Here is a 26,710-nt window from a genome sequence, read left to right on the forward strand (position 1 = left end):
ATCATTCAATACTTTGAAAAATATTAGAGCCCTCTCTTACTTCTTGTCTTTGTCCCTCTTATAGTCACAAAATTAGTCTGAAATATATTTGAATTTTATAATTATTTTATTTAAAATTTAAATAATTAAAAATAATTATTAAAAGTTATGATATATAAATATTTTTTAATAGTTTTGATAATATATTGCGTGAAATGAGGCATTTGGTTAAATAGTCTCTTTTATCGCTACTCGTTAAAATCAATCTTAACATCATAGCTATCTACGCTGATATCATATTAAAATTCTGCGTCTATCTAATCTTTTCAAAATGCCACATGGAACATAATGTGAATATATACAAAAAAAAAAACATAATAACTCCATCTATTTATAGGATCTCACTCACATCATATTTTATTCAATTCTTCTTCTTCTTCTCAAAGTATATATTTAAAAAATTAAGAAAAAATTAGAAGAAAACTACTTAAAGAATCAAGAAAATGTGTGTTAATTCAACAGAATGGAGTGCTTCACGTATTCATTATTTTTCTGGGAAGAAAAAAAACCCAAAAAAATCCAGAGTTCAAGTTCATAGGCTTGCATGGTATTTATACTACTTTTACACATAATTTAAAACAATTCATATCTTTTTTTTTATCATCTCTGTCATAATTTATATGATATAGTTTTTATTTCAAGAAATAAGAAAATATTTGACCGTGATAATTTGTATGTTTTTTTAAATATTTCAAATTGTTCAATTATTTTTGTGATTTATACAAACTTTTTGTATTGTTTCTAAATACATAAATTATTTTTCAAAATTTTTTGAGATATTAGTATGTTCAAATGTGTTGACAAAATGGAGAAGTTTGCTCTCGAAATTTAAATAATATCAAATAAATTAGGACGGAATTGGTAAATATATTATTATTACTTTCTTATGAAGTGTGACTTTCTTCTTGTTCTATACAATATATATGTATATGTATGAATTCAATTTATATATATTGACAGTGTAAAAATATTTATACTAAAAGATGATTATTCGTGAAAAGTCATATTATTTCACGAACTAATATTTCGATTCATACTAGCTCAATATAATAATATATAATATGATTTTATTTTTCAGGAGGAAGAGAAGTGAGGAAAAGGCAGCAGTAGGTAAAAATATGGAATTGAAAAATTTGAAGTTATATATGGAAAATATGAGTATATTAGAAGAAAATGAAAAATTGAGGAAAAAGGCAAATCTTCTCCATCAAGAAAATCTTGCTTTATTTTCTGAATTTGAGAAGAAAATTTCTCAATCGGATCGAGTTTCCGCCACCCTTAATTTAATCAAGGACGGAGCTAGAGTTTAAGTTACGAGTTCAGTCAAATTCGTAGCACTTTGAAGATCAAAATTTGTATTGTTCTAATAAAAATCTATGGAATATGTATAAATTGTTAATTTTAAAATTTGAACGCTTAAGCTTTAAATTTTAGTTCTGTCTTCCTAAGTCGTCATATCAATGAAGAAAACCTATTTCATGATCTAAATACCATGTTTACGACCCTCATCTTTCTAGAAAGTGTCTTTGTTCTACATCAATTGTATAATAATATATCTGAATTGTATGTACAATAAATCTATGTAATTTTATTTTTTTTACATGTTGAATTCCAAATTTATTGCTAGTTTATATATTGTCTATATTATATTGAACTCATTAAAAATATTTTCTGAATAATTAAAAATATGGTTACGTTCATATCGTATTCAAAACTAAATGAACAACCTTTTTATTTTAATTTATCGATTATTTTTTTTAAGCTTAAAGGGCAATTTCCACATATAGCAAATACAAAATTTATATTTGTATGTTATAATAAAGTTTGCATAATTACACTCTATAGCAAACATAAATATGTATAATTCGCTATACATATACAAAGAAACCAACTGTATAATTCGCTATATATATACAAAGAAACTAATTGTATAATTCGCTATACATATACAAAAGAAAGTAGTTGTATACAAATCAATTGTAAATTTTTGTACTTATAAAATGAGAAAGAGAGAATTTCTCTCACTTTGTATTGTATAATTATAAGTGTACAGGACGAAGATATAGATATTTGGAAGTGTATATACAATTTTCTCTCACTTTGTACAAACAGAAATACAATTTATACATTTCGTTTCTATTTATAAAAGAGATAGAGTCGAGGGTAGCGAGCGAGATCTGGAAGAGTGGCGAGCGAGATCTGAGAGGAGAGAGGGGAACGAAAATATATGTATATATACAATTTTTTTCTTGTTTTATACAAACAGAAACACATTATATACACTTGTATTTGTATAAAAGCGAGAGATGGAGCGAGCGAGAGATGGAGCGAGAGTGGAAGAGTAGCGAGCGAGAGTTTAAGGGAGAGAGATAACTGATAAATACTTTGCTACAGTGTATAATTAAATTAAAATATGATAGAACATTTAATTTAATTTATCAATTTGTCATTATATATAATTTTTCCTAAAAATAAAAAAATCCTAACAAAAAAAAAAAACTTTTTCCTTTGATAAATATTATATTAAACAAACTCGCTTAATCAAAATCCAAAATAAACATCGAATCTAAAAATGTTTTTAAAAAAAGTCAGCAAAAGTAAAATGGAAGAGGAAACATTTGGGACCCTCTAAATGTACTTTTAGAAAAAAGCAAAATATAATTTTCCAAATGTAATAAATTAACCTTTTGTATTTTCCCACAAAAAAAAAAAGTATTCAGTGAAGCTTCTTAACACGTGAGGTTAAAAAAATGTCAGTGTTGTTGCCTCCAATTTGTCTCCTTATTTTATTTTATATTTTAAAGCATAGTACAATTATATTAGGTTCATTAAAAATTTCATTTACAATATTATGAGTAAAATGATAAAATTAATTTACTTATGAAGTACTATTTTGAGAATAATTCAATGGATGTAGCAAATATCTGGTGAAATAATCGAGAATTTGGTTTAACCATTGATATTTATAAATTCTGAATCTCGAGTACATGAATTCAAAAATGTACAATGAGTTTAGTCTAAGAACCTTAAAAAGTTAAACAATACAAATTTAAAATCCTGGATCCGCTTCTGATTTCTTTTTCGACCTAGCTTAGAGCTCCGGTCTATAAAAACTCTTCCATTTCTTAGCATGGAGCAACGAATCGTTACGTTATGTACGAGTTAGACAAAGAATCTAGTAGGGTGAAATGACTAAAGAAAGTACACTGGACTCGAAGACGATGATCACAGTTCTTTTGACTGGTTCTGTGTTGATCTGTATATCCGGAATGCTGCAAAGCACATTGTGGCATTACCAATTACTGTCAAAGCTGCTTGTAGAGCCACTACTACCTGAAAATCATGCATGGAAACGGAACGTTAGTCATATCTCCGCGATTAGAGGTGGATTCAGGATTTGAAGTTTACAAGCTCCTGCAGTGATATCAAGTCGATACTAAACAATAAATGAGTCCACAGGCAAATATCTTTGTAGATTTAGTAGATTTCTGAATATAAGGATCTGAAAAAAAGCTACTGAGTTCACTTGAATCTGTAACCAACATAGTAGATCAACCGCTGCCTATAGGGGAATGGTTTAGGACAAATCCGCAATCATATTTTACCAAGAGAAGTTCATAAATTTCGTTCTAGATAAAGAATTGCATCTACTTACCTCAAGAGACTCCGAGTTATAAAAGAAATGCCAAGTGCAGGCACAGAGTGCTCCTCCAAGCAGGGGCACCTAAATCGGAGAAAAGAAATGGAGATAACTGCTAAATGATCAAAGAGAAACATGACGCGATAACTCAGCATAACCAGTCAAACAAAAGAACATCACTTTGTTAAGAAAAAACAACATTTTCACAACTTGAAAAGCTCTAATTTTTACTGTCTTGTCACTGACTAGATAATATTAGAACAAAAAACTCAGTAATCAAAATCAACTTAATTTCGACATTTGAACTACGTTGTCCATGTCATGAGAAAGTGAAAAAGGAAACCTGAAGAGCAAGAAGTTCTAAACTTCACGGGATAGCCGCCAACAATATATATGGATTACAGTAGCACTGTGATGGGAGTGTAACCTCAACAAATTATATCACATGTACATGTTTTCCACCACCGCTCTCTATGAAGCATTTCACGGTTGGAACGCATGTCATAAACAAGTTTAAATCGTGTATCTTGGTTGAAAATACCTGTTTCGAATTGAGGCGTAACTGTTATTGTTGCTTTTGGCTGAGGATAGTATTGAAAAACATAATAAAATAGAGGGGAAAAAAAGACTTCATTCATAACACCTGTACTTCTTCCTAAAAGAGTCAGTCATGAATCAATCAAGACACAATTATTTCCCTAAGGTTTGGGATTGGTTGAATCGGGGAAATGGATTGGTGGGAGATAATCGGAATCATCAAAGAAGGAAAAAACTCACTGCAATAAGAGGCTGACAGCGATAATATTCATTTCAGCCTCTTATAGTTTGTTTTCATTACTGTATGGTAGTAAAACGTTGATCGACTAATTGAGTTAACCCAATCCCAATCCATAAACAAGAATTAAAAGAAGTAGACATTTAGACTATTGTCTGATTAAACGTACGAGAACACAAACTTTTAATTAACAGGAAAGACTGTTATCTACTTTTCTACTACCAGAAGAATGCTATTTATGCATAACAGCCATTGCTATATGACCAGATATAGGCACTGATCTGAGTTCTGCGACTCTAATATATCGCAAAGAAAGAATGTACAAATGTCACAAAGCTTGCATGTAGTTCACCGTACAGAGTTTTTTTTTTCCTTATGATAGCGGTGTTCGGGCCAACTTGCTCATCTTGACTAATTCCATCAGGTACCGTTTACCTCCTACGAACATAGGTACCTCATAACTCTGTCCGCCAAGGTTTATGCAGATTGGAAAGAAATCACAATGGTGTTTTGCCTCTGATGAGTTTCGAACCTGAGACTAGACTCGCTTTACAGATTTCACATATGTATACAGCCAACTTACTTTTTTTCAAGTTCTCTATAGTACATACCATAGGAAGTTTTTTCCTTTGAGCAACAAAAATATTTCGAAAATTGTTCTTTCTAGAGTTTTTGAGTTCAACTGCCACTTTTAGGGAAAGACTTAAGCTTCTATCTCACTTAACAACAGGTAAATAGAAATCGAGAAGGGCCAATATAACATTCATCAATTAAACTGAAATTTTCAACATATTAAGAGAAGTCATTTTCAAAAAGTATTTACAGTCATGTCAAGCTCATCGACAGAAAGAAGATTCAATATTGCAAACCTAGAGCACAAAATTTTGATCGAAATATGACTGCCAAAAGCAAAAGCATCTGCACAACAAATGAATGATCACGACTAAGCAACATTACTTACCATACCCCAGGAGAGTCCCTTCCAAGATTCATAACCCGACTTTTCTCCATATTGCCAAACCAGAGCCATAGCAGTTACCCTTTCAAACAAAGTTAAAAATCATGTCATTTCATTCGGCACAAAAAAACATATGAACAAATAACACCCCGTGACAGAGTGCACTGCACATTACAATACCCCCTCTGCCCAAATTTACATAACACCCTTTCCATTTTAGGACGTCATGAAATTGGTTGATACCATTCCATTTCTATAAAACTTCCGTAATTTTTGATAATTCAAATTTGAGTTTTGATGTAATGTTTTAGTATCTGTTAAACTAATATTTTAACTATTACTTTAAACCAGGATAATTTTGGACATTTTTCTGAGAAATGGAGTCTGGGGAGGGCGAGAGTTGCATAACAGATGGATAAATTTGAACATTTTCCCTATAAATATACCGTGGCGAACCGTGGATGCATAGCATATGTAACAGGTTTGAACCACAATAGAGTTTGCTCAAACCTTGTATATGTATTAAGAAAAGAAAGAAGGGTCAAAAACACACCTAAAGTACTCCGATTTTTCGAGTTTCAAACCTAAACTATCATGTGTGTGAATTTCCTACCTAAACTATCACCGTTATTCATCAAAGGCATAATAAATAAATATGCCCTTTAACTTGGCTTCAAATTATATTTATGCCCTTCAACTTTGGGTGTGCACAAGTAGACACTTAAATTTGTATAAAATTGAACAAATAGACACGCATGTCCTACATGTCATCCTACATGTCATTTTTTGTCCTACGTGGTATCCTACGTGTATTTTGTCATGTAGGACTCATGTGTTTATTTATTTGAAAGTTGGATAGTTAAAGTGTTTGTTTGTGCATTATGAAAGTTGGAGGTCAAAGTTAAAATTTGAAGTCAAGTTTAAGGTCCAATATATGTATTATGCCTTCATCAAAACACACCTCAACTATCAATTGTTTACTTTACCTACCTGAACGATGATGATATTTCCTATATGAAACTCAAAAAATGGGTATATCCTAGGTGTGTTTTTGACCAATTAACTCTTAAGAAAACTCAGTAAATAACTAGAAGTACTAGATTTTGAATCCAATAAATCAAATGCTTTATGGTAGCACACAAACTCAAACTCAAACTTATAAAGTTCAAATCTTGATCAACAACATTTGCACTGTAATCTCACAAGTGAGGTCTGGAGAGTATGGCGTGTATGCAGCCTTACCCCTACCTTGTGAAGATAGGGAGATGGTTCCCAATGGACCCTCAATTCAAAGTTCAAATCTTGATCCACCTCATATAATAAATTCCCTCCATCTCATTTTACTTCTCCATTTTAGCAAGCCAAGAAAATCCTTTTTTACCATACCATCCTTAGTAGTATTAAATAACAACATAAAGTAATAGTAGTCAGATTTAGAGTTTCAAAATGTCATGTCATGTCATGTCAACAAGGGAACAGAGTAAGTATAATCCAAATTAACATCTTAAAAAACACAATTTAACATCTTGAACTCTCATCAAGTCAAATATGTGAGACAAAATAGGAACAGAGAAATTACCATTCAACAATAGTGGAAACATGACTAGCCCAAGTGTGCAATGACAGAGCATTAGAAGGTTCATTGCATTGACAAGAAGAAGAACCCATTAAACCTAACTCAGAACCAGAAGCTGAGCCCACCATTAGAGTTGTAAAAGCAAGTCCAGAAAAACCCAAAATTGCAGCAACATTTTTCAAATTACTGATAATGGGTGCTGGAAAATGAGTCTTTTTTCTTGTAAAGAAGATAAAGTTTGGATCTTTATATGTACAAGAGAATTGGGTTTGTTTTTGATTTGGAAGAAAATGAAGTTTTGAGAGGGATAATGAAATTGGAACTGCCATTGTTGATTGAGAGTCAAGTTTTTCACTTTTTTGTTTTTTGTTTTAGATAAGAGAAAATATGAATGGATTTTTAAAGGCATAATACATAAATGTGCCCTTTAACTTAGTTTCAAATCACATATATGCTCTTCAACTTTGGATTTGCACAAATAGACACTTAAACTTGTATAAAGTTGAACAAATAGACACACACGTCCTACATGTCGTACTACATGTCATTTTTTGTCCTACGTGGTATCCTACGTGTATTCTTCCATGTAGGACTCATGTGTTTATTTATTTAAAAGTTGGATAGTTAAAGTGTCTGTTTGTACATTATGAAAGTTGGAGATCAAATTTAAAATTTGAAGCCAAGTTTAGAGTCCAATATATGTATTATGCCATTTTAAAAATAATATACATTGATTTTAAAATATAAATATGCATAGACAAAATATATTGACGATTTCTTAAACTTGTCAATAAATTTCATTTTGATGCTAAGAATAATAACTTATTATAGTTAATGCCTATAATTAAAAGAGTTTGGGAAACGTGCAAAAGAAAGATACATAGCTTGTTTTTCAATAAATTCTTAGCTCAAATAAAATATATTAAATATCATTATGTAAAATAAATATAACAGTGAATAAATCATGTTTATAATATTAATGAAGAAAACAACAACAATAACAAAATAATACAATAACAGAAGCAACGATAATACTAAAATTTTAAAAAATATATATTATATGAGAGTTAAAATGACAACACTAACAAAAAAAAAAACTAAATAACACTTAACTACCTATCGCAAAAGAAAAATGTAGTACACATTTATTTCTACTGAAAATTACATATAGAAAATAAAATTCCACACAACATTTGGTGATGCCATCTTTAGTTGTACCATGAGGTTCTTGACATTACAAGCACTGTTAGGACAGATAATGTGTGGATCTTTTTTATTTTTTTTGATGATCGAGAAATTTTCGAGGATCAATCAACAGACGATTTGAAACTCGATGAATGATAATTTTAATAGTTATATCACTCCATAACAGTTTCTTTTTTCTTAGTCCACAGCATCACTAGTGTGAAGCCCATTAATGACATGATCACAACCTGCAAAAATGTACCAAGCAAATGTTAAAATGTGACTAAAAGTTAAAAACTGGAAAAAAATAGAAAGAAAAATGAATAGGATGATAGAGCGGAAAAGGATCAAAATTGCCCCTAAACTATACGGTTAAACACTTTTTCCTTTATCCGTATGTTTTTCTTTAAAGATTCCGAACCTGAAAGGACAAAAATGCTACCTTTTGGTAACGACAGGGGCAAAAAGCAGCCAAACTATTAACGGAGGGCAAAAGATTCGACTCTGATATTGATATTTATATACCATATTTCAGATGAACGCATATAAAGCTAATCATTTTTGGCAATTTTGAGTAACTAAAGCTTTGAACTCGTAAAATTGATAGATGACTTACTGATATAGCCGGAGGGACACTAACAAGGGGATCTTGAAAAAACTTATTGGCAAGAGCAAGGGCCAAAAGACTGCTCTGCATGCCTGCAAACGCAATTTGAAAATGACAACGTCAATCAAGTTTCAATAATATATGCATCTCGTGCACGGTGATAATATTATCTAGTCTCCAAACCTGTTTCGTATGACAATGTTCTTTGTAGAGCTTTGACATCTGGTGCTTTGTGGAAGGCTAGGCCGGAAAGAAAATAGGCCAAGATGAAAGCTGATAAATGAAATGCAATCACAAGGAACAAAACAGACATTCCAGAAGGGGATACGAGGGCATCTATGTTAATAGCGAGTGGAGCTCCTACAGCGAGAGCAGTCACAAAAACTGACAGGGGAGGCAACAACGGCCGAATGGCATGGGAAATCTGTGGGAGGCATCTGTTGAAGCAAAATCAGAAGTCATAAAGAATGAAGTTCGGATCATTGAAGGATATACATAGACATAACGTTATAATACCTATTCAGAAAGAGTCCACCAGCAACAGGTGCAACAACAATCTGGAGTATGTTGGAAATCATTCCCTTAACATCCACAGGCAACTTTTTCCCAATAAGCAATAAAGTTAATGTCGGGGTTATAAAAGCAGCAGTAGCTGTAGATAACGCTGTCATCACTATACTAAGAGGGGCCATTTGTGGATCGGTTAGAAAAGTAGCATAATTTGACAGCTGTGCTCCGCTAACACAAGAGGTCAACATAATCCCTGCAGCTGATACACAGATAACAAAACTTTAGTCAGCATACTATTTTCTTTCCTGAAAAAGGGGTCTGAGATTTTACCTAAGGAAGTTGGAAGACCCAATACGGACATTGCAACTGTGCCAAAAAGATACCCGAGTAGTGGCTTCAGAGCAAATTGACCGATATAACCAGCAAAAATGGCAGCAGGTTTCTTGAAAGCTTCAAGAAAGTCCTTTTCACTTGAATTGACTCCAACAGCAAACATTAAAAATCCTAATGCAGGGGCATAGTACCTAGAAACGGCAAACATCACGGTTAAAATGAGACCATACAATGAGGTGAAAAACTAAGCAGTTTAGACTTTTTGATATGCACTCTGCAACTATTTGTCTCATAATACCTTTCTCTAACTATCCTAGATAGACAACGTGAGACCAAATCGGTGCAAATATTGAATGACAGACTTTTGCCAAGATCCAATTCTACACCTCCATCCTTTTCTAGAGGGGATAAATTGGTAAAAGAAATAGATATATGCACGGAAAACTTTCAATAAAGGAATTACTCTGACCTCTGGCACGGGTCTCTACCACACCTCCTGCTACAACTAATGCCAATTGGTTTAGTTATAGAAGCCTCAGTATACATTTATAAGGATAAATTCAAATGACATGATCAAGCCACGATACTTTGACCAAGTCTAGCAGAGAGATATAAGTCCTCTAGAATGCAATTAATGATTTGTCCCGGCAAAATTTATATGAGTTTCTCCTTGGAATGAGTTGTTGATTCTAGTATACATGATAAGTAATCCAAACAAACAAAAGTCTGAACAGAACTCTTCTTTCAGAAAGTGATATGCATACATTTTGAAATTCTTCGAATTATTAGCTTTAATAATGTGTATTAAAGACTCAAAAGTATCTTACAACTGTTTATTTATGTAGTTCAACAACATAAAGATGCCACCTAGTTCACGAATGCATAGGAAATATTTTCTTCTATTCTAACTAATTTGCATAGACAGTATATAACACCTCCAAAAGTAGAACTTAAGCTCCAAATTAAAAATTAAAAATGAACTTGCTTGCTTTTAACAAAATATAAATGCACTTGCTTCATGCAGTAACCAATGTTACTTAATACGTCAAACAGGGAAAATAATTACATGTCAATTGAATTCTTTGTCTAACAGACAACAGTATCAATTAATAAGATCAAAATACAGAAACAAGCATTATCTGTCCCTGCGAACTTCTGAAAGAGTTATCAGACCTATCGCAAAACTTTTTGCAAGGTGAAAAGTAAGATAGCATGAGATGCTAGAGGGATAGAACAAAATAGATGAGAAAATAAGCACCGATTGGATGATAGACAAACCTGTTGGTAAACCAAGTAAAAGAAGGTGGATAGATAAGAGCCAAAATTGTGCTAGCAAGAACCACATGGGGCAGAAAAGAGTTTGCTCCCTTCAAAATTGTCAAAAAGGCGTTCTCTTTTTGTTTCAAATTCTGTAATATCAAAATGTCTTTTGTTAAAAAAAAATAAATTAAATGCAAATACATCAAATCCAACAAATCAAATGTCGGCTTCGAAACATTCAAGGAAACAACATAACCCCCTTTTCCCTATTATGTTTCTTTTCCTTTTCAAAAATATCGAGAGGTTTAAGAATAAAAATATGAGCCAATCGACCTCTTTGATTCACAATTTCAAGGGAAAGAAGCATTGGAAACATTAGAAATGTACTCAAACCAGAGAACATTGCCCTCACATCGAAATGTCTTCAATTAGTAATAACAGTCAGTACATCAGCTTGAAATGGCTAGGAACCAAAACAAATTGCTTCCTATATCAACTACTTCTCATATCTGGAACTTTATCCACATACATAGAGAATTTTCTATTACTTTTTTCTATGTTTTATAAGGGTGATGTCTGGGAAAGCTTGCACACACCTCACACACCTCGACTATTCCACTCAGTATCTTCTACCTCTCACCAAGACAAGTATCGGATAACTCTGCTGGCTAAGGCCTAAATAAATGGGGAAAAAAATTACGTAAGGTATCTTCTAGCTCTCCCATTTTATTGTCCGCTAGACCACACCCTTGGATGCTAGAGAATTTTCCATATCAAACTCGTTTTTTTATGCAATGATAGTATTCATAGCCATACCTCTCAAAGAAAAATGGTCGTCACCAATAAATTAACAAGTATTTCGTTGCTCAATTCCACATACAAATACAAGTCAAATTCACAAAAACATATAATTGAACTTTGAGTAAATGGCTCCAGAAGTAAAAATGGAAAACCTCAAGTGATTCAAAGTCATTAGGCCCAAGTGGATCTGAGAAACTTTCTGAGATACATCTAGTAACCAATAGTCCTGAATACAGAAAAAGATCACATTCATGAGCAAGAAAAAAGACATTATCAACTAAAACTTTGAGCAAAGTATTACAATTGAGTTTAGAAATCACTTACTTGGCAATGTGGATTGTATAGCTGATGGAAACCCCACCAATCGTACCCCTTCAAGAACCCAAATACAAATTGGACTAATTCATTAAAAGGGATAGTAGAAACACACTTGATACTGAAAAATAAAACAATCACAAAATCTGAGAACTTTTCTGAGATACATCTACTAAACAACCGCTTGAATTACCACCTATATAAAAAGATCACATTCATGACCTAAATAAAGTACATTATCAACTAAACTTGAGAAGCAAAAGGATCTCAACTTTGAGTAAAATAGAATATATTGAATTTTCAGAAAAAACACCTAATTGGCAATGTGGATTTTATAGTTGAAGAAACCCTCACCAATCATACCCCTTCAAGAATCAAGAAACACAAGTACAAGTTGGACTAATATATCAAAAGGGGCAGTAGAAATAAACTTGATATTGAAGAAAGATCATAATTTTTTTTCTTTTTTTCTTTTTATACTTAAAAGTAAAGAGCACATTATCAACTGTACTTTGAGAAGCAAAAATTTCCAAAACTTGAGCAAAATAGATTACAATTGAACTAAATCTTTTTAAAGGGGCAGTAAAAATACACTTCATATGAAAAAAAACAACAAAAAACCCAATGAAATCCACAAAGTGGGGGATCTAGGAAGGGTAGGGTGTACGTAGACCTTACCACTACCTCTCCGAGGTAGATAGGTTGTTGCCGAAAGGCCCTCTGCTCAAGAAAATCAAAGCAGTATCAAAAAGAAAAACATGAGAGCTAATAGCAAAGTAGTACAGAGCATATATGCAAGAAACCATAACATTAACAACAAGGTGCAATCACCTAAACCCAATAAACCACATATGATAATCAGAAACTCGAAACCAAAGACTAAATGAATATGCTAATACTACGACCGACACTTTATACAAAAAAAAAATTAATCAAAAATCTCTTTTTCCTTCAACATCATACCCCTTCAAGAACCTAAGTACAGTTTGACTGTTGAGAAACAAAAAGAACCTAAGTACTTTGGACGGTTGAGAAGCAAAAAGATTCAAACTTTGAGGAAAATAGATTACAATTGAGCAAAATAAAACACACCTACTTGCTATTGTATAGATGGGGGAAGCTCCTTCAAGCACAAAAGTACAAATTAGACTAATTCATCACAACTAACATTATGAATACACTTGATACTGAAAAATATATCACAAAATCTCTTTTTTCTTTCATCAATCATACCCCCTTCAAGAACCCATTTACCCAAGTACAGTTTTACTTTGAGAAGCAAAAAGATTCAAACTTTAAGCAAAATAATACACTATTGAGGTAAAAAAAGAAAGAGGGAAGTTACAGATTTGGTTGCTCAGCAGAAAATGTCTACATCAGCTAGATAATACACATGCTCTATACAAATATTATGGCAATTTTTTTTTTTTGGGCCAGCAACTATTTATGTCAATTTCCCAAAAAGAATAAAGATTGTATAATTAAGGGAATTCCTTTCAAGAACTCAAGTACAAGTTGAACTAATTCATTAAAAGGGGCAGTACAAATACACTTGATATTACAAAAAAATTCACAAAATCACCTTTTTCTTTCATCAATGATACCACATCAAGAATCCCAAATTGGACTAAACTATCAAAAGGGTAAGCATAAATACACATGAATATTGAAAAACAATCATAAAAATCTCTCCTTTTTTTAAAAAAATACTTATAAGTATAAAAACAAACAAACCTGAGGAGTGGAAGCATTTCTTGGGAAAAGAAACAATTGGGTGTTGATGAAAACAAGGTAGAGATTTGTGAAGTGAAGGAGAATCAAGAATCTTGAAGCCTTGATGATTCTGCTGAAAAAGAAGAAATTTAATACTCATTTTTTATTTAAAAAAAAATCAGTTTTTGATTTTGAGAGAAACTATAAATAGGAGACTTGTGTTTGTTGTTTTTTTGGGGGGTTCAAATAGTAGGATTCACAGGTGGTCCAATTTCTAGGGAAAATGACAAGAATGGCCCTTTTAATTAAATGAAGTACTTTGGTTACGTAGGATCCGTTTGGCCATGCGATATGGTATCATGATATGATATCATGATATGTAATCATGACATGATATTAAAGTTTTGTTTGAACATGCGATATGAAATTTTTGGTATTGTATATTTTTCTTATAAACATAAAAATCATATAAGTTCTAAAACTAGTAAAATAACCCTAATTGTATATTCAATATTGTCAAATAAATACAAAGTCATAAAATCGTATAATAAATTATCACAAAATTATTTGTTCTCCACTTAAGTAATTGTTTCATTGATATATTTGAGTAAAAATGAAAAACCTTTCACGGGGTCTTCAAGATTTTATTGCTCAACAATCGTGAAGTGTGAGTTAAAGTGACTATATGTTAGTGAGAATAATAAATTTTATATCGGTGAAAATAATAAATTTTAAAACGTAATGATGTGATCATAAATTTTATTTACATGTGATGAAATAAATGGTTATTATATATAAATGTGAGGTTGTTTTAACAAAATATAAACTTGTGAATCAATTTTTGTATTAAAATAACTCAAATCATGATATGGTATTCTCATTCCATATCATGGTTTTTGGAGAATATGATATCTCATCTAATGATATGGAATCATGAGATGAAATCAGTGTAAAATGACATGTCCAAACGCTGATTCCATCTTACGAGCGATACCATATCGTGATATGGTATCACGTGGCCAAATACCTACTTAAATTAGTCAAAAGTTAACATTGATAGTGGATAAAATTTAGCGCACCGGATGTTTGCACCAAAACAATACATGGATGACATGTGTTAAAACATATTGTTCGTTTTACTTCATAAATCACATAATAATGAAAATTGCTACGGGTAAAACTTACCTGTACAGGGTTCTTACACCAAATCAATACATGCATGTCATGTGTTAATTTTACTTCATTAAATCACATAATAATGGAAATTAAATTAAATTGATATAAACACCGAATGCAGATAAAAAATTTTCATTGATAGTCCTTATTAACTACTCAACGGAGTTTGATTTAGTATTGAAGTTTTATTTTTTTGAATAAAAAATATTTATTATTAAAAATAAGATGTTTGACTAATAGTAAAACTGTTTCTAAATAAAAGCAAAAACAACTTGAAAAGAAATTGAAAATTTTAGAAGTAGAAAATTATTTCTTCCAAGACCAAAAAATCCCGTCATACATACATATTTACCCATATATATCTTTTTATTTATTTATTTTTGTGATGAGTTTTTTTATACATAATGATTTATTTGTGAAATACTTTTTAAATTTATTTTGTCTTGACATTTAATTATATATAAATTATCATGTTGATATTATATCAATACTCAATCTTTTTTTTATTTATCTATGTATAATATTGATTGAAAATTTAAACATGCATATTTTAATTTAATAAAAATAAAAATTTAATTAAAATTTTTATAGTAGACATTTAAGATAATCTTAATATTAAAAATGTATTAATACTTGTATTTTTTCAAAATTTGACTCTCAAAAGTATATATTTTTTTTTTAAAAAAATGGTCAAACACAATCCACTTATCAAAAACACTTTTCAAATGAATTATCTTAACACAAATAAAAAGTGATTTTGAAAGTCAGTTGCTTTTAGCCGCAATTCCAAACAGGCTCTAAGTCTTGAAACATAGTAATTTGGAGAAAGAGTATTTAATGACGAGAAGGGTAAAACATAAAAAACATACGTGTCTCTTCTTAATATGTCAAAAGTGAAAAATAAGATAAAATATTATTTGAACAAATAACAAATAACAAATAAAAATTTATTTAAATAAATGACAAATAAAAATAAACGAAGAAAATATTTATCTGAGAGATCTGTTAGGTTGGACTAGATCTATAAGAAAAAAGAGAGAGGAAACTTAGCTAATTTATGCTATTATATATTTTTTGTGTGTTTAAAGTGATTTTGTGTTGCATATTTTAGATTTTGATAATATATTTTTTGATTATTTATTTTCCGTCGTCTTTATCAAATCTAACAAACACAAAATTTTTAAAATTTAACGAAAGTTTTATATTTTTGGTGAACTTAAAGGAACAATATTACTACATAATTTAAAAAAAATATTTTGAACCTACTCTCAATATATGGGATCACTTTTATTATTTTCTTCAATTTAATTTTTAGATATCTATTACTACCTCTATTATAACTTATGTTTAATCTTTTTCTCTACTCAATTTCTAAAAAAAAATCATATATTTTTAATATGAATAAAATTAAAGTTTAATTTTTTATTTTATAGAATAAAAAAGAATAGTTACTTTATAATTTATTTTAAATCATAAACTTTTAAAAAAATCGTTCATTTTTATATTTTAATATTTATTTAAATACCATCACATAAATAATTTTTATTTTTTTTTGGGAACAAATCTCCTAGCAACCTACAAAAATTAGACGACAAACATAAATTTATAACGACCTTGTTGGGCTATAAAAAAACGATTTAGCCCTTTTCACCCACCCTACCCCTACCCCCCCTCATTACTTGGATGTGTGAATATACCTTTTTGCCCCCAGGATTAATTCATGTTTTAATAAAATTTATAATTCCTTATTATTATTATTATAAATATAGATGTTGTTAGCTTAAAGAGTAAAAATTGTAGATAGCATTCGAAACAATTTATCTACAACGTGAGACATTGGAAAATATAGCGAGGCATTTTATAAGACACAGCTTGTTGAAGTAGTGGAGTTTATAGTCTAAATTATTAGGCACGTGAATTTATGATTTTTTATAAGAATAATTTTAGGTATATATATATATATATATATTGTTAAATTGACATTATAATATTAATTATTTTTTTAAAAAAAATATATACAATTTTAATAAAATAATATATATATATATATAATTGCTTTCAATATAATGACTTTATCACAAAATAAGTGGTATTATTTGTGATAAATTTTTACTATTTTAATTTTGATCGATATTTATATTTTAGTATAAATTATCCTTCAACAATATGATCAATCTATGGGAAATACCACGTTGTTTGGGATGGACCTTTTGAATTTCAAAGACAAATGAGTTCAAGGACAACTTTAGAGAAATTTAGTTAATACATAACGAAAGTTTCAATAATTATAAATTTGCTTTTTTGGTATGATAAAGTCTGAGACGTTTGAATTTTAAGACAAATAGGATTTGGCAATAGCTTTTTTTTTTTAAAAAAATCATGTGCTAAAGCACATTAAAAGTTTTAATAATCATAATTTTGAATTCTAAAAACTCTTAAATGCGAAAAAGATAGATATTATACCCGTCATGGCAAATGAATTGGTCTACGATAACTTTTAAAAAATTCATGTGCTTATACACATAAAAAGCTTTGATAATCATAAATTAGTGTTTCAAGACCTCTAAATAAACAAAAAAAAACCAAACAAACAATATTGATCATGACAAAGTTAAGAATGTGTTGAATGGACCCTTTGGATTTCATGACAAATGAATTAGTTTGATGATAATTTTTAAAAATAATTCGCGTGCTTATCTACATCAAAAGTTTTGATAATTATGATTTTGCATTTCGAAATCTCAAAATTTAAAAAATAAAAGAAAACAACGTCAGTCATCAGTCATGGCGAAGCTCAGACCTTTTGGAATGGACCTTATAAATTTCAAGTCAAATGAAGTTTAACTCTGTGTGGCCGATTTTGTTTGAGCTCAAATTTTATGGATGTATCGGTGAAAACTTATTAAATGATACTCATTATTTTTAAAATATGAAAAAAAAAAATCTTAAGTTTATATGTCATAATAAAGGAATTCAGGATTATATCATATTTTTGTGCGTATAAATTCATTATTTTTCGAAATATGTGTCACCAACTCTGTTTGACCTTAAACATATGGGTGTATTAGCAACAAAATATTAAAAGATAATTGTTACTTTTAAAAGGCAGGTATCCATTTCGAAGTTTATATATCACAAGACATGAAATTAAGATTTCTCAAAAATCGTATATATTAATCTGTGAATTTTCTGAAATATGTGTACATGTGTATTGGAGGTTGACCCTAGTGAGGTTATTAGAAAATTTGATGGACACTTAACTAAGTAAATAACATGTTGCTCAAATATGATCGAATTTTCAGAAAAAGTTCATTTATGTCATCCGTTAAAAGTTTGGCTCATCTATGCTATTAGCGTTCAAAAAAAGGCTCATTAATGCATTATTTTTTAGTAGTGGTTTAGCAAAATCATTTTTGATACGTGGCAAATTGTAATTCGGCCACGTAAATCAATTTTTTAAATAAAAAAAATCATAATTTTGAAAAAAAAATTGAATTATTTTTTTTAATTTTTTTTTTATTAAAAAAATTGATGACGTGACCGAATTATAATTGGCCAAAACCATTGTTAAAAAATGGCATGAATGAGTCTTTTCTTTAAAAGTAATGACATAAATGAGCCAAACTTTTAACGGATAACATAAATGAACCTTTTCTGAAAGTTCAATGGCATATTTGAGCCTTTTCCCAATAAAAAAATAACAATACCACACCAAAAGTTTGGATAATCATGATTTTGCGTTTTGGGACCCCAAAACTCAAAACATAAAATAAAAAAATCGTGGCGAAGCTCAGACCTTTTGGAATGGACATTACAATTTTCAAGTCAAATAGAGTTATACTGATTTTATTTGAGCTCAAATTTTGCGGATCCATTGGTGACGGCTTATTTAATGATATTCATTGTTTTTGAACGATGAAAAGTTTTTTTTTCCCTGAGTTGGGTGCATTAACTAGAAATTGGTTGGAATTAGAAGTAACTGTAAGCGAGGGAGGGAAAGGAAAAGAAAAAAGTTTTATGCGTTCGTGCTCCATATGTCATAAAAAGGAATTCAGGATTATATCATATTTTTGTACGTATAAATTCATTATTTTTCGAAATACGTGTCGCTAACTCTGTTTCAACTCAAATTTATGGGTCCATTAGTGATAAATTATTAAAAGATAATCATTACTTTTAAAAGACAGGGATCAATTTTTTCGAAAGTTTATGTATCACAAGACATGAAATTAGGATTATCTCAAATTTCGTGTATATTAATCTATGAATTTTCCGAAATATGTGTATTGTTCTTAGAAAATTTGATGGACACTTAACTAAGTAAATAACAAGTTGCTCAATTGATAATTTTCTAAAGACTTTATTATTTTGATGGACACTTAACTAAGTAAATAACATGTTGCTCAATTGATAATTTTTTAAAGACACTTTATTATTTTATGTCAATAATAACAGATCCACATGGAACCTTAACTAAGTAAATAACATGTTGCTCAATTGATAATTTTAAAGACTTTATTATTTTATGTCAATAATAACAGATCCCCATGGAACATAATTTAGTGGATTTTTTTTTTGCTTAAATAGTGGAATTTTTTTGTTTTGGCAAGGAATAACGTTGTGCTATAATTTTATCGAGTTCGAAACCTAAAGGGTATAAAATATGAACAAAAATTTCAAAATGGTATATAAAATTTTATATTAACCAAAACGGCAAAATTGCTGGAACAACAACGATTTCCTCTACCAGAAAAAGCAAAATCGCTGCTACTGCAGCGATTTTACAAAATGTGATTTTTTTTAAAAAAAATTCAAATCGCTACCTAGGCAGCGATTTTCTTATTTTTTTTTTTAAAAAAATTAATTTTAAAAAATGAAATCGCTGCACATGAAGCGATTTTCCAATTTTTTTTAAAAAAATTTAATAAAATGGCTGCTCTAGCAGCGATTTCCAATTTTATTTTTATTTTTTAAAAAAAGTTAATCTTTTTTTTAAAAAAGTTAGTTTGTAATAGACAATCTCTTATCTGAATATACTAAATAAAAATATTTTAAAAAAAATCTATAATAAAATAAAGAATATGAAAAAGGTAGTAAACTCACCAATGAAGCTAATGATCGGTGATGAAAAAAATAGGAAGATTAACATTATATGACATTGTGGAAATATAAATAAAAGAGGTTAAAAAGTTAGAATTCTATTTGAACTCAAACAACATTTAAATTTAAATTCAATATAATATCTTTTTTTAGAAAGAAAATATTTTTGTTACCTTACTTATTCTTAATTTTTTTAAAACAATGCATTTTCTTATAAGCTATATATTTGAATTTCAAAAAAATATAAGAAAAGCAATGAAATTTGTTTTTCGTACAATTTTCTTAAGTTTTTTTTTTTTTTTTAAAAAATGAAAATCGATGCCTAAAAATTTTCTTAAAATATATTTTTTAAAAAAAAAAAAAAATCGCTGCATAGGTAGCGATTTGAATTTTTTTTAGAAAAAAAATCACATTTTGCTATATCGCTGCTACTGCAGTGATTTTGCTTTTTTCGGTGGAGGAAATCATTGTTGTTCCAGCGATTTTACCGTTTTGGTTAATATAAACTTTTATATACCATTTTAAAATTTTTGTTAATATTTTATACTTTTTAGGCTCCGGACTCCAACTTTATCTATTAAAAAAAGACACAAGATCTTAATTAAAGGCAAGTCATGTTCATTTTAGGGAAACAAAAAAGTGAAGTCTTAGTCTTTTTTATCAAGCATAAAGAATTTACGATATTTAAATTTGATCTTAGTCGCAAGTAATTAACCACTTCAATTTTGAGAACGGATAATTAGACACATCAATTCGTGTACTTTCATAGTTGAATACTCCAACTTACAGAATGATCATCTACACACTCCAAAATTGTTGTGTCATGTCGGTGCTCATGAGATACAATGGAGACGATCGAGTTGAATATTTAGTTGTTGGTTGAGACAAAGTTGAGGCGTCTAGACGTACACCCTCAAAGTTTGAACTCTTATTTGTCAAACTGAGGCCAAATTTGAATTTCTATTATACCTCTTGATATCAACATTAATGGGCCATTCGAAGAACCATCAATAGGGTGCGGAAGCATTTTACCTCTCTTAGTAAGTCTATCAGCCCTAAGAGCAAATATGCTTTATAGGTAAATTTCCCTAATAACCACTTTTCAACCCTCTCTTACACAAAAAAAAACATTTAAATTGTTGCTTTAAGGCCCCCCTTATCGTGATGATCACTACAAATCGAGAGCAAATAAAATTTTTTGTTGACTCTTTGTCCAAAAACTCTCTATAGGGTATCAGAGTCAGGTCCATTTCCGTTTTGGTTTCAATCGACACTTTAGTTGTGCCTCTGGACGTGAAGGGGATGTTAGAGTGGGCTAAAGTCTCACATTGGTTGTTATAGTCTGCTTATATGGACTTATGCAATCCTCTGCTCATGAGCTAACTCTTGGGGTTGAGTTAGACTTAGGTGTCTTATCTTTACACAACTTAACTAAAAAAGTATCAAACATGAATAGTATTAGCCAATGACGGAGTCAGAAATTTCACGAAAGTTGACCAAGTGCTAAAATGAACCTGCTCTTCTTAAAAAGTGATTTTTTTTTCTACTACTGAGATTTGAACACCACTTTAAGTTTGCATGTCTTTACTCTTTCAAAGAGTCCGAAACCACTAGGCTACGTCATATTGTTACGTCAAGGTGTCCAAAATATGTTATTAGCCACATTGTTTATCATTTTACTTGTATATATAGTATAATTTTCTGACGAAGGGTGTCAAATGACAGAAGGGTGGCTACGCCACTGGTATAGCAAGGTACCCACTCTGTATCCCATTCGTGGGATTACACTGGATATGTTGTTGTAATAGTTTTAGCAAGAAAATGTTGATATATATAGATAAGCAAGTTTGTCAAAGCTAACTAAGAATCTTTTTAAGTTGTCAAAGAAAACAGTCACCATTCATCAAAATGTCAATACAATATGTTAAACTTGCAGTTTTACAACAACAAAGTACTTAATCATACAAGTTGTCAATGAATTCTCATATATGTTGCTGCATTCAAGCTCTCAAAAAGGTCACTTGAGCTAAGGGTCTACCGTATTCTTCCTCTCTACCTCCACAAGGTAAGGCTGCGTACACACCAGCCTCCTCAGATTCCACTTATGGGATTATGTTGTTCTTGTTTTTGTATTGTTAGTGATCAATATTACTATGTAAAATGATTCTATATAATGTAACATGTGGTAACATTTTTGATGTGTGAAAATGTAACATACAAATTATTCAAATATATTCTTGTTATACATACTAAAACTAGAAACCAATTTTAGGCTCTAGCACAACTGCAATTGGGCTTCTTACAGAGTACTTTTTACTATTCCATTTCAAGAATCCTTGAACAATACCACTATTTGGGCTATTATCTCTTCTCGTAAACGTCACATGGTATTTCAACTTCTGGTTCAACTTGGAGAATTTCAGTATAGAGGGCTTAACACTCACGGAAACTCCAGGTGGTAAAGCTATTTCCACGCTGTAAGATGATTTAGCTTCCCCGACATTAGTCACTGTTCTAGTATACGTCTGAGAAATGTCTCCGAGTGTGATGGAGAATGAAGGATAATTTAGTTGTGCTTCACGAATGTGTTTCACTGACCTACAATCCACTTTGCGTTGCATGAGGTTCCCCACCTGACGATTTGTGTAATTCAAACCGCATAGGTAAGGCAAGTAGTCCTTAAAACGAGTGTCGTAGATCAGTCCTGGATCATTAGCTCTTGATGGATTGACATGTCCTGCACCAATGGCGAAGATGTTAGCCGGAAGGAGCCTTTCATCTAAGATGGGATCGTTGGCGAAGTTCACTGTGTTAGCAGTTGTCATGATTGCTGATTTGATAGCTGCAGGGGACCAAGTCGGGTGTGTGCTTTTCAGCAATGCAGCTACTCCGCTGAGGTGAGGACAGGACATCGAGGTGCCCGATATAATGTTGAAGGTAGATTTCGTGTTCTTTTTGTTGTCAACGGAGGAAGGCCAAGAAGCAAGAATGTTAAGACCGGGACCAATAATATCAGGCTTCAAGATTCCAGGACTAGCTATGTTTGGTCCGCGAGAAGAAAATGAAGCAACCACTGGAACATCTTTATCTCCGATTATTGTTCCTTGAAATGCAATTCTTGCAATTGGTTTCGACGTTGTGTTCATGTAGTCAAGAATTTCCATTCCGTCTTTGTAGGTAATATGCAAAGCCGGAAGGACATGAGGATCAGAAAACTTAGTGAAACCATCATCAGCGGTATTAAAGATGATCATACCAACGCCTCCGGCATCCTTTACAGCTTGTCCTTTGTCAATCCTGGAATAACCACCACCTGCTGAACACACAACAATTTTGCCTTTAATTTCAGTTTCACTAAGTGTACCTGGTCCACAATAAAGGCTGTCAAAGTCGGTTTCATTTCGTGAAGGATCATACAATGGAAAAAATGTCGAATTGTGACCCTTTGGATGAAATGCTGAGTCCCCCTCGAGTATTTTTTTGTTTCCGAGCTTGACAGTGGCCTTGAGTTTCCTGTCAGTAGAGCTTGCACCTACAGTCAGAATCCACGGAGCTTCATTTGATAAGGTGCTTTCGTATGGACCTTCGTTACCAGAAGAGCAACTTACAAGAATACCTCTGTTTGTTGCACTGTACGCCCCGAGTGCAATGGGGTCTTCATAGAACAACTTTCTATTTCCACCAAGGGAAATAGACAGGATATCTACTCCATCATCAATAGCTGCATCCATAGCAGCTAGAACATCACTATCGGAGCAACCAAACGAATCACAGACCTTATAAATGGCCAAATGAGCAAGAGGGGCAATCCCAACCGCGGTACCCTTAGCATTCCCATACACATTAGCACCTTTCACAAACCCCCCAGCTGCTGTACTAGCTGTGTGTGTTCCATGTCCATTATCATCTATCGGTGAATCACTGTTTACGAAAGTCCTTGCCCCAATGAGCTTGTTGTTACACTTTGTAGTGAAGTTCGATTCACACTTTCCCTTCCATTTAGCAGGCGGAGGAGGCATTCCTTTGTCGCTAAATGAAGGATGGTCAGGGGAAATCCCGGTGTCCAAGACTCCAACGATCACACCTTTTCCATAGTTAGCATCCCTCCACAAGCCAACGTTCTGTTGCAAACCAAGAAAACTCGGAGTATGTGTAGTATGCAAAGACAATATCCTCTGAGGCCACGCAGATATAAAGCCCGGTTTCTTCTCCATTTCCTTCACTTGCTTTGCTGACAATCTTGCAGCAAAGCCTATGATCACATTGTGATATGAATATATCAACCGCGGCTTTTCATCTAAGCCAGCGGTTGCTATGGTATTTGGCAAGAAAGACTTGTACCAGTCCTCCAAATCCATTCTTGATGATTGAGTGGAAATATGGCTTTCTGGTGATTCGACTTGAACTATGTACGTCTCCAAATCGCTCTGCATACTAGGCCATGAAAAACAAAAAAGTATACAAAAAATAACAAAAGATATTTTCATTGTTGCAAATGTGTTGAGAGAAAGGAAAATTTGAACTAATGATGTACACTTAGAACAGTGGAGTATATGTAGTGCTATTCTTGTTAATTGGTCTAATTAATTGCTTTGTTAGAAAGGATTAGCATTAATGACCACATGACAAATCTTGATCTCATAATATTCTTCTTAATTAAGAACAAATGTACACTTGCAATAATGTTGTAAGTTTAACTACATGTTGGGCTATTTACATTTATAACTTCTCTAGAATTTGTTATGTAACATCTTTTTTCTTGTTAAAACTATCCTTAGAGGGGATCGATTTCGACTTTCATGATCAATGTCCTGTTGTTTTTATCGACCAACACCCTTTGTGAAATGTAAATCAGAGCGTAGTTAATTTTTTTCAGGAATTTTTTGTCGAAAAATCGCGTGTTTTTAGTTATGTTTTTTTTTATTGGATAAATTAAAAGAGGGGATTGAAAGTATTTTATTTTCTTGTCAATTATTAGTAGTGATCAAGAAGTGATCTTATGAGTGGATCTCAAAGCAATTTTCTTTCAATTTTCATAGTCAGTACAAAGACATGTGATGTTAATGTGAAAACAATAAGAGGGTTGATTGTCCTGAGATTCTTGGTAGACTATGATATCTTTCGATCTTGGAAAAATGGTCTGATATACCCCTCAACTTTGTCGAGCTGATATATCCCTTGTTATGAAAGTGGCTCATATATACCCTTACTTGTAAATAAATGGTTCACATATATCCTTTTCCTCTAACGGAAATGAAAAAAACAATAATTTTAATCTAAAATTTTATTATTTTTTTCTAAAAAATATAATCCCATATGAGTAAATTTAATCCTCATCAAACATATTTTTTTTGTATTTTTTTTTATTTCAATGACTAATTTATAATTATTATTTTGATAATCAAATTTATTCATGTTTCTCTAATATTCTTGTAAAACTTATTGTAGATGACCAAATTTTTTCTTTGAATACGAAATTAAAGTACAATACACACAAAAAAAATAGTTTAATTTTTTTTCTTTAAACTAAGGAATGAGAAAAAACAAAATAAGAATAAGAAATTCAAATAATTATAATAAAAGAAGTCAAAAAATAATAAAATTCAAATAATTATAATAAAAGAAGTCAAAAAATAATTTATGTATGAAAAAAATTAAAATATACCTTGAACTTTGATAGAAGAATCATATATACCCCTAAATATTTTTTTTTTAAAAAAATTAGAAGTAATAAATATAAATTTAAAACTAATTTTTTAACCTCCGTTAAATGAAGGGTATATGTGAGCCATTTTGTAATGGCAGGGGTATATGTGAGCCGTTTGTATAACGGTAAGGGCATATATGAGCCACTTTTATAACGAGGAATATATCAGCTCCAAATGAGAAAGTTGAGGGATATATCAGACCCTTTTTCCTTCAATCTTTAGTTAGAGATTTCGGATTGAGATTCCGGGAATCGAAAAATATTCTATAGAAGTATTCTCCCTAAAAATGGCCCTGCAATGCGCGGATTCAATATCAAATATTGAAAAATCATATAAGGAGTATCGTTCTCAAAAATGAGTCTTGCAATGTGTGAAACTAATATAAGTGTTGAAACTGATTTTATATATAAATAACGATTTATTTAGATAAACCACTTAAAACTAATAATAAGTCAGTCATTCATGTGTTTTTAAAAAATGATAACTATGCTATTGCCATATTGATTTAAGCCCTCCGTCCGATTCACTCTATCTTTCAAATTCATTAATGATAGAATTTTGAAATGTGTGTATAGTTATAACATAGTTTTTTGTCAAACCGGATATTCTCTGACATCTTATCTGTCTCTTTTAGTCTTCACTTGTTTGCTTTCGTTTCACTTCTTTCCAACTCATTTTTGTTAAGATCAAATCCGCACACACACACTTAATGAATGAAGAACACAAGAACTTTCGAGAGAGACATATGAGAGATCTAGAGAGAGAAAGAGAGAAACCAATATTTCGTGGTAACACCCCGTGAGTAAACTTCCACGGCGATGGGTGTATATATATATATATATATTAATAATTCAGAGTATTTTAGGTTACAGAGAATAAATGAAGAATAAATAGTACAACCAAAAAAAAATTGAACCGCGTGAACATTGATATATGACAGTACATCAAATATTAATCAGGCTTCACAACCTAACAATTTTTCCCGTTCAACAATTACCCCCCCCCCCCCCCCCC

The 26,710-nt window shown here is 31.1% G+C and overlaps 3 protein-coding genes and 1 long non-coding RNA gene across 6 annotated transcripts; 1 reads left to right on the top strand and 3 right to left on the bottom strand.

The window, feature by feature from the left end:
* The first annotated feature begins 222 nt into the window (after nucleotides 1-222).
* On the top strand, nucleotides 223-1,641 carry LOC107027968. Its single transcript, XR_001457783.2, has 2 exons — nucleotides 223-586; nucleotides 1,118-1,641. It is a non-coding gene; the product is annotated as an uncharacterized LOC107027968 (long non-coding RNA).
* Nucleotides 1,642-2,967: 1,326 nt separating this feature from the next.
* LOC107026932 (ycf49-like protein) lies at nucleotides 2,968-7,373 on the bottom strand. The gene is made up of 4 exons (XM_015228067.2): nucleotides 6,992-7,373; nucleotides 5,416-5,494; nucleotides 3,695-3,763; nucleotides 2,968-3,372 (listed from the first exon to the last, which is right to left on the bottom strand). Exons 1-4 carry the CDS (start codon nucleotides 7,315-7,317, stop codon nucleotides 3,265-3,267), a joined length of 582 nt encoding a protein of 193 aa, XP_015083553.1. The 5' UTR covers nucleotides 7,318-7,373; the 3' UTR covers nucleotides 2,968-3,264.
* A 734-nt stretch (nucleotides 7,374-8,107) lies between these two features.
* LOC107026688 (probable sodium/metabolite cotransporter BASS5, chloroplastic) lies at nucleotides 8,108-13,931 on the bottom strand. 3 transcript variants are annotated; one of them, XM_027919086.1, is made up of 11 exons: nucleotides 13,734-13,920; nucleotides 13,582-13,626; nucleotides 12,678-12,719; nucleotides 12,009-12,056; nucleotides 11,837-11,910; nucleotides 10,902-11,032; nucleotides 9,621-9,814; nucleotides 9,297-9,549; nucleotides 8,964-9,217; nucleotides 8,790-8,872; nucleotides 8,108-8,421 (listed from the first exon to the last, which is right to left on the bottom strand). In XM_027919086.1, exons 1-11 carry the CDS (start codon nucleotides 13,870-13,872, stop codon nucleotides 8,347-8,349), a joined length of 1,338 nt encoding a protein of 445 aa, XP_027774887.1. In that variant the 5' UTR covers nucleotides 13,873-13,920; the 3' UTR covers nucleotides 8,108-8,346. The 3 variants fall into 3 exon arrangements, with proteins under 3 accessions (XP_027774887.1, XP_015083242.1, XP_015083243.1); XM_015227756.2 differs by lacking the exon at nucleotides 13,582-13,626; XM_015227757.1 differs by lacking the exons at nucleotides 12,678-12,719; nucleotides 13,582-13,626 and having other exon boundaries at nucleotides 13,734-13,931.
* Nucleotides 13,932-22,159: 8,228 nt separating this feature from the next.
* Nucleotides 22,160-24,484, bottom strand: LOC107027316 (subtilisin-like protease SBT1.7). Its single transcript, XM_015228491.2, has one exon. It carries the CDS (start codon nucleotides 24,473-24,475, stop codon nucleotides 22,244-22,246), a length of 2,232 nt encoding a protein of 743 aa, XP_015083977.1. The 5' UTR covers nucleotides 24,476-24,484; the 3' UTR covers nucleotides 22,160-22,243.
* Between the last annotated feature and the right edge of the window lie 2,226 nt (nucleotides 24,485-26,710).

Source organism: Solanum pennellii, chromosome 8 (genome assembly GCF_001406875.1).
Source record: "Solanum pennellii chromosome 8, SPENNV200".
Taxonomy (NCBI): domain Eukaryota; kingdom Viridiplantae; phylum Streptophyta; class Magnoliopsida; order Solanales; family Solanaceae; genus Solanum; species Solanum pennellii.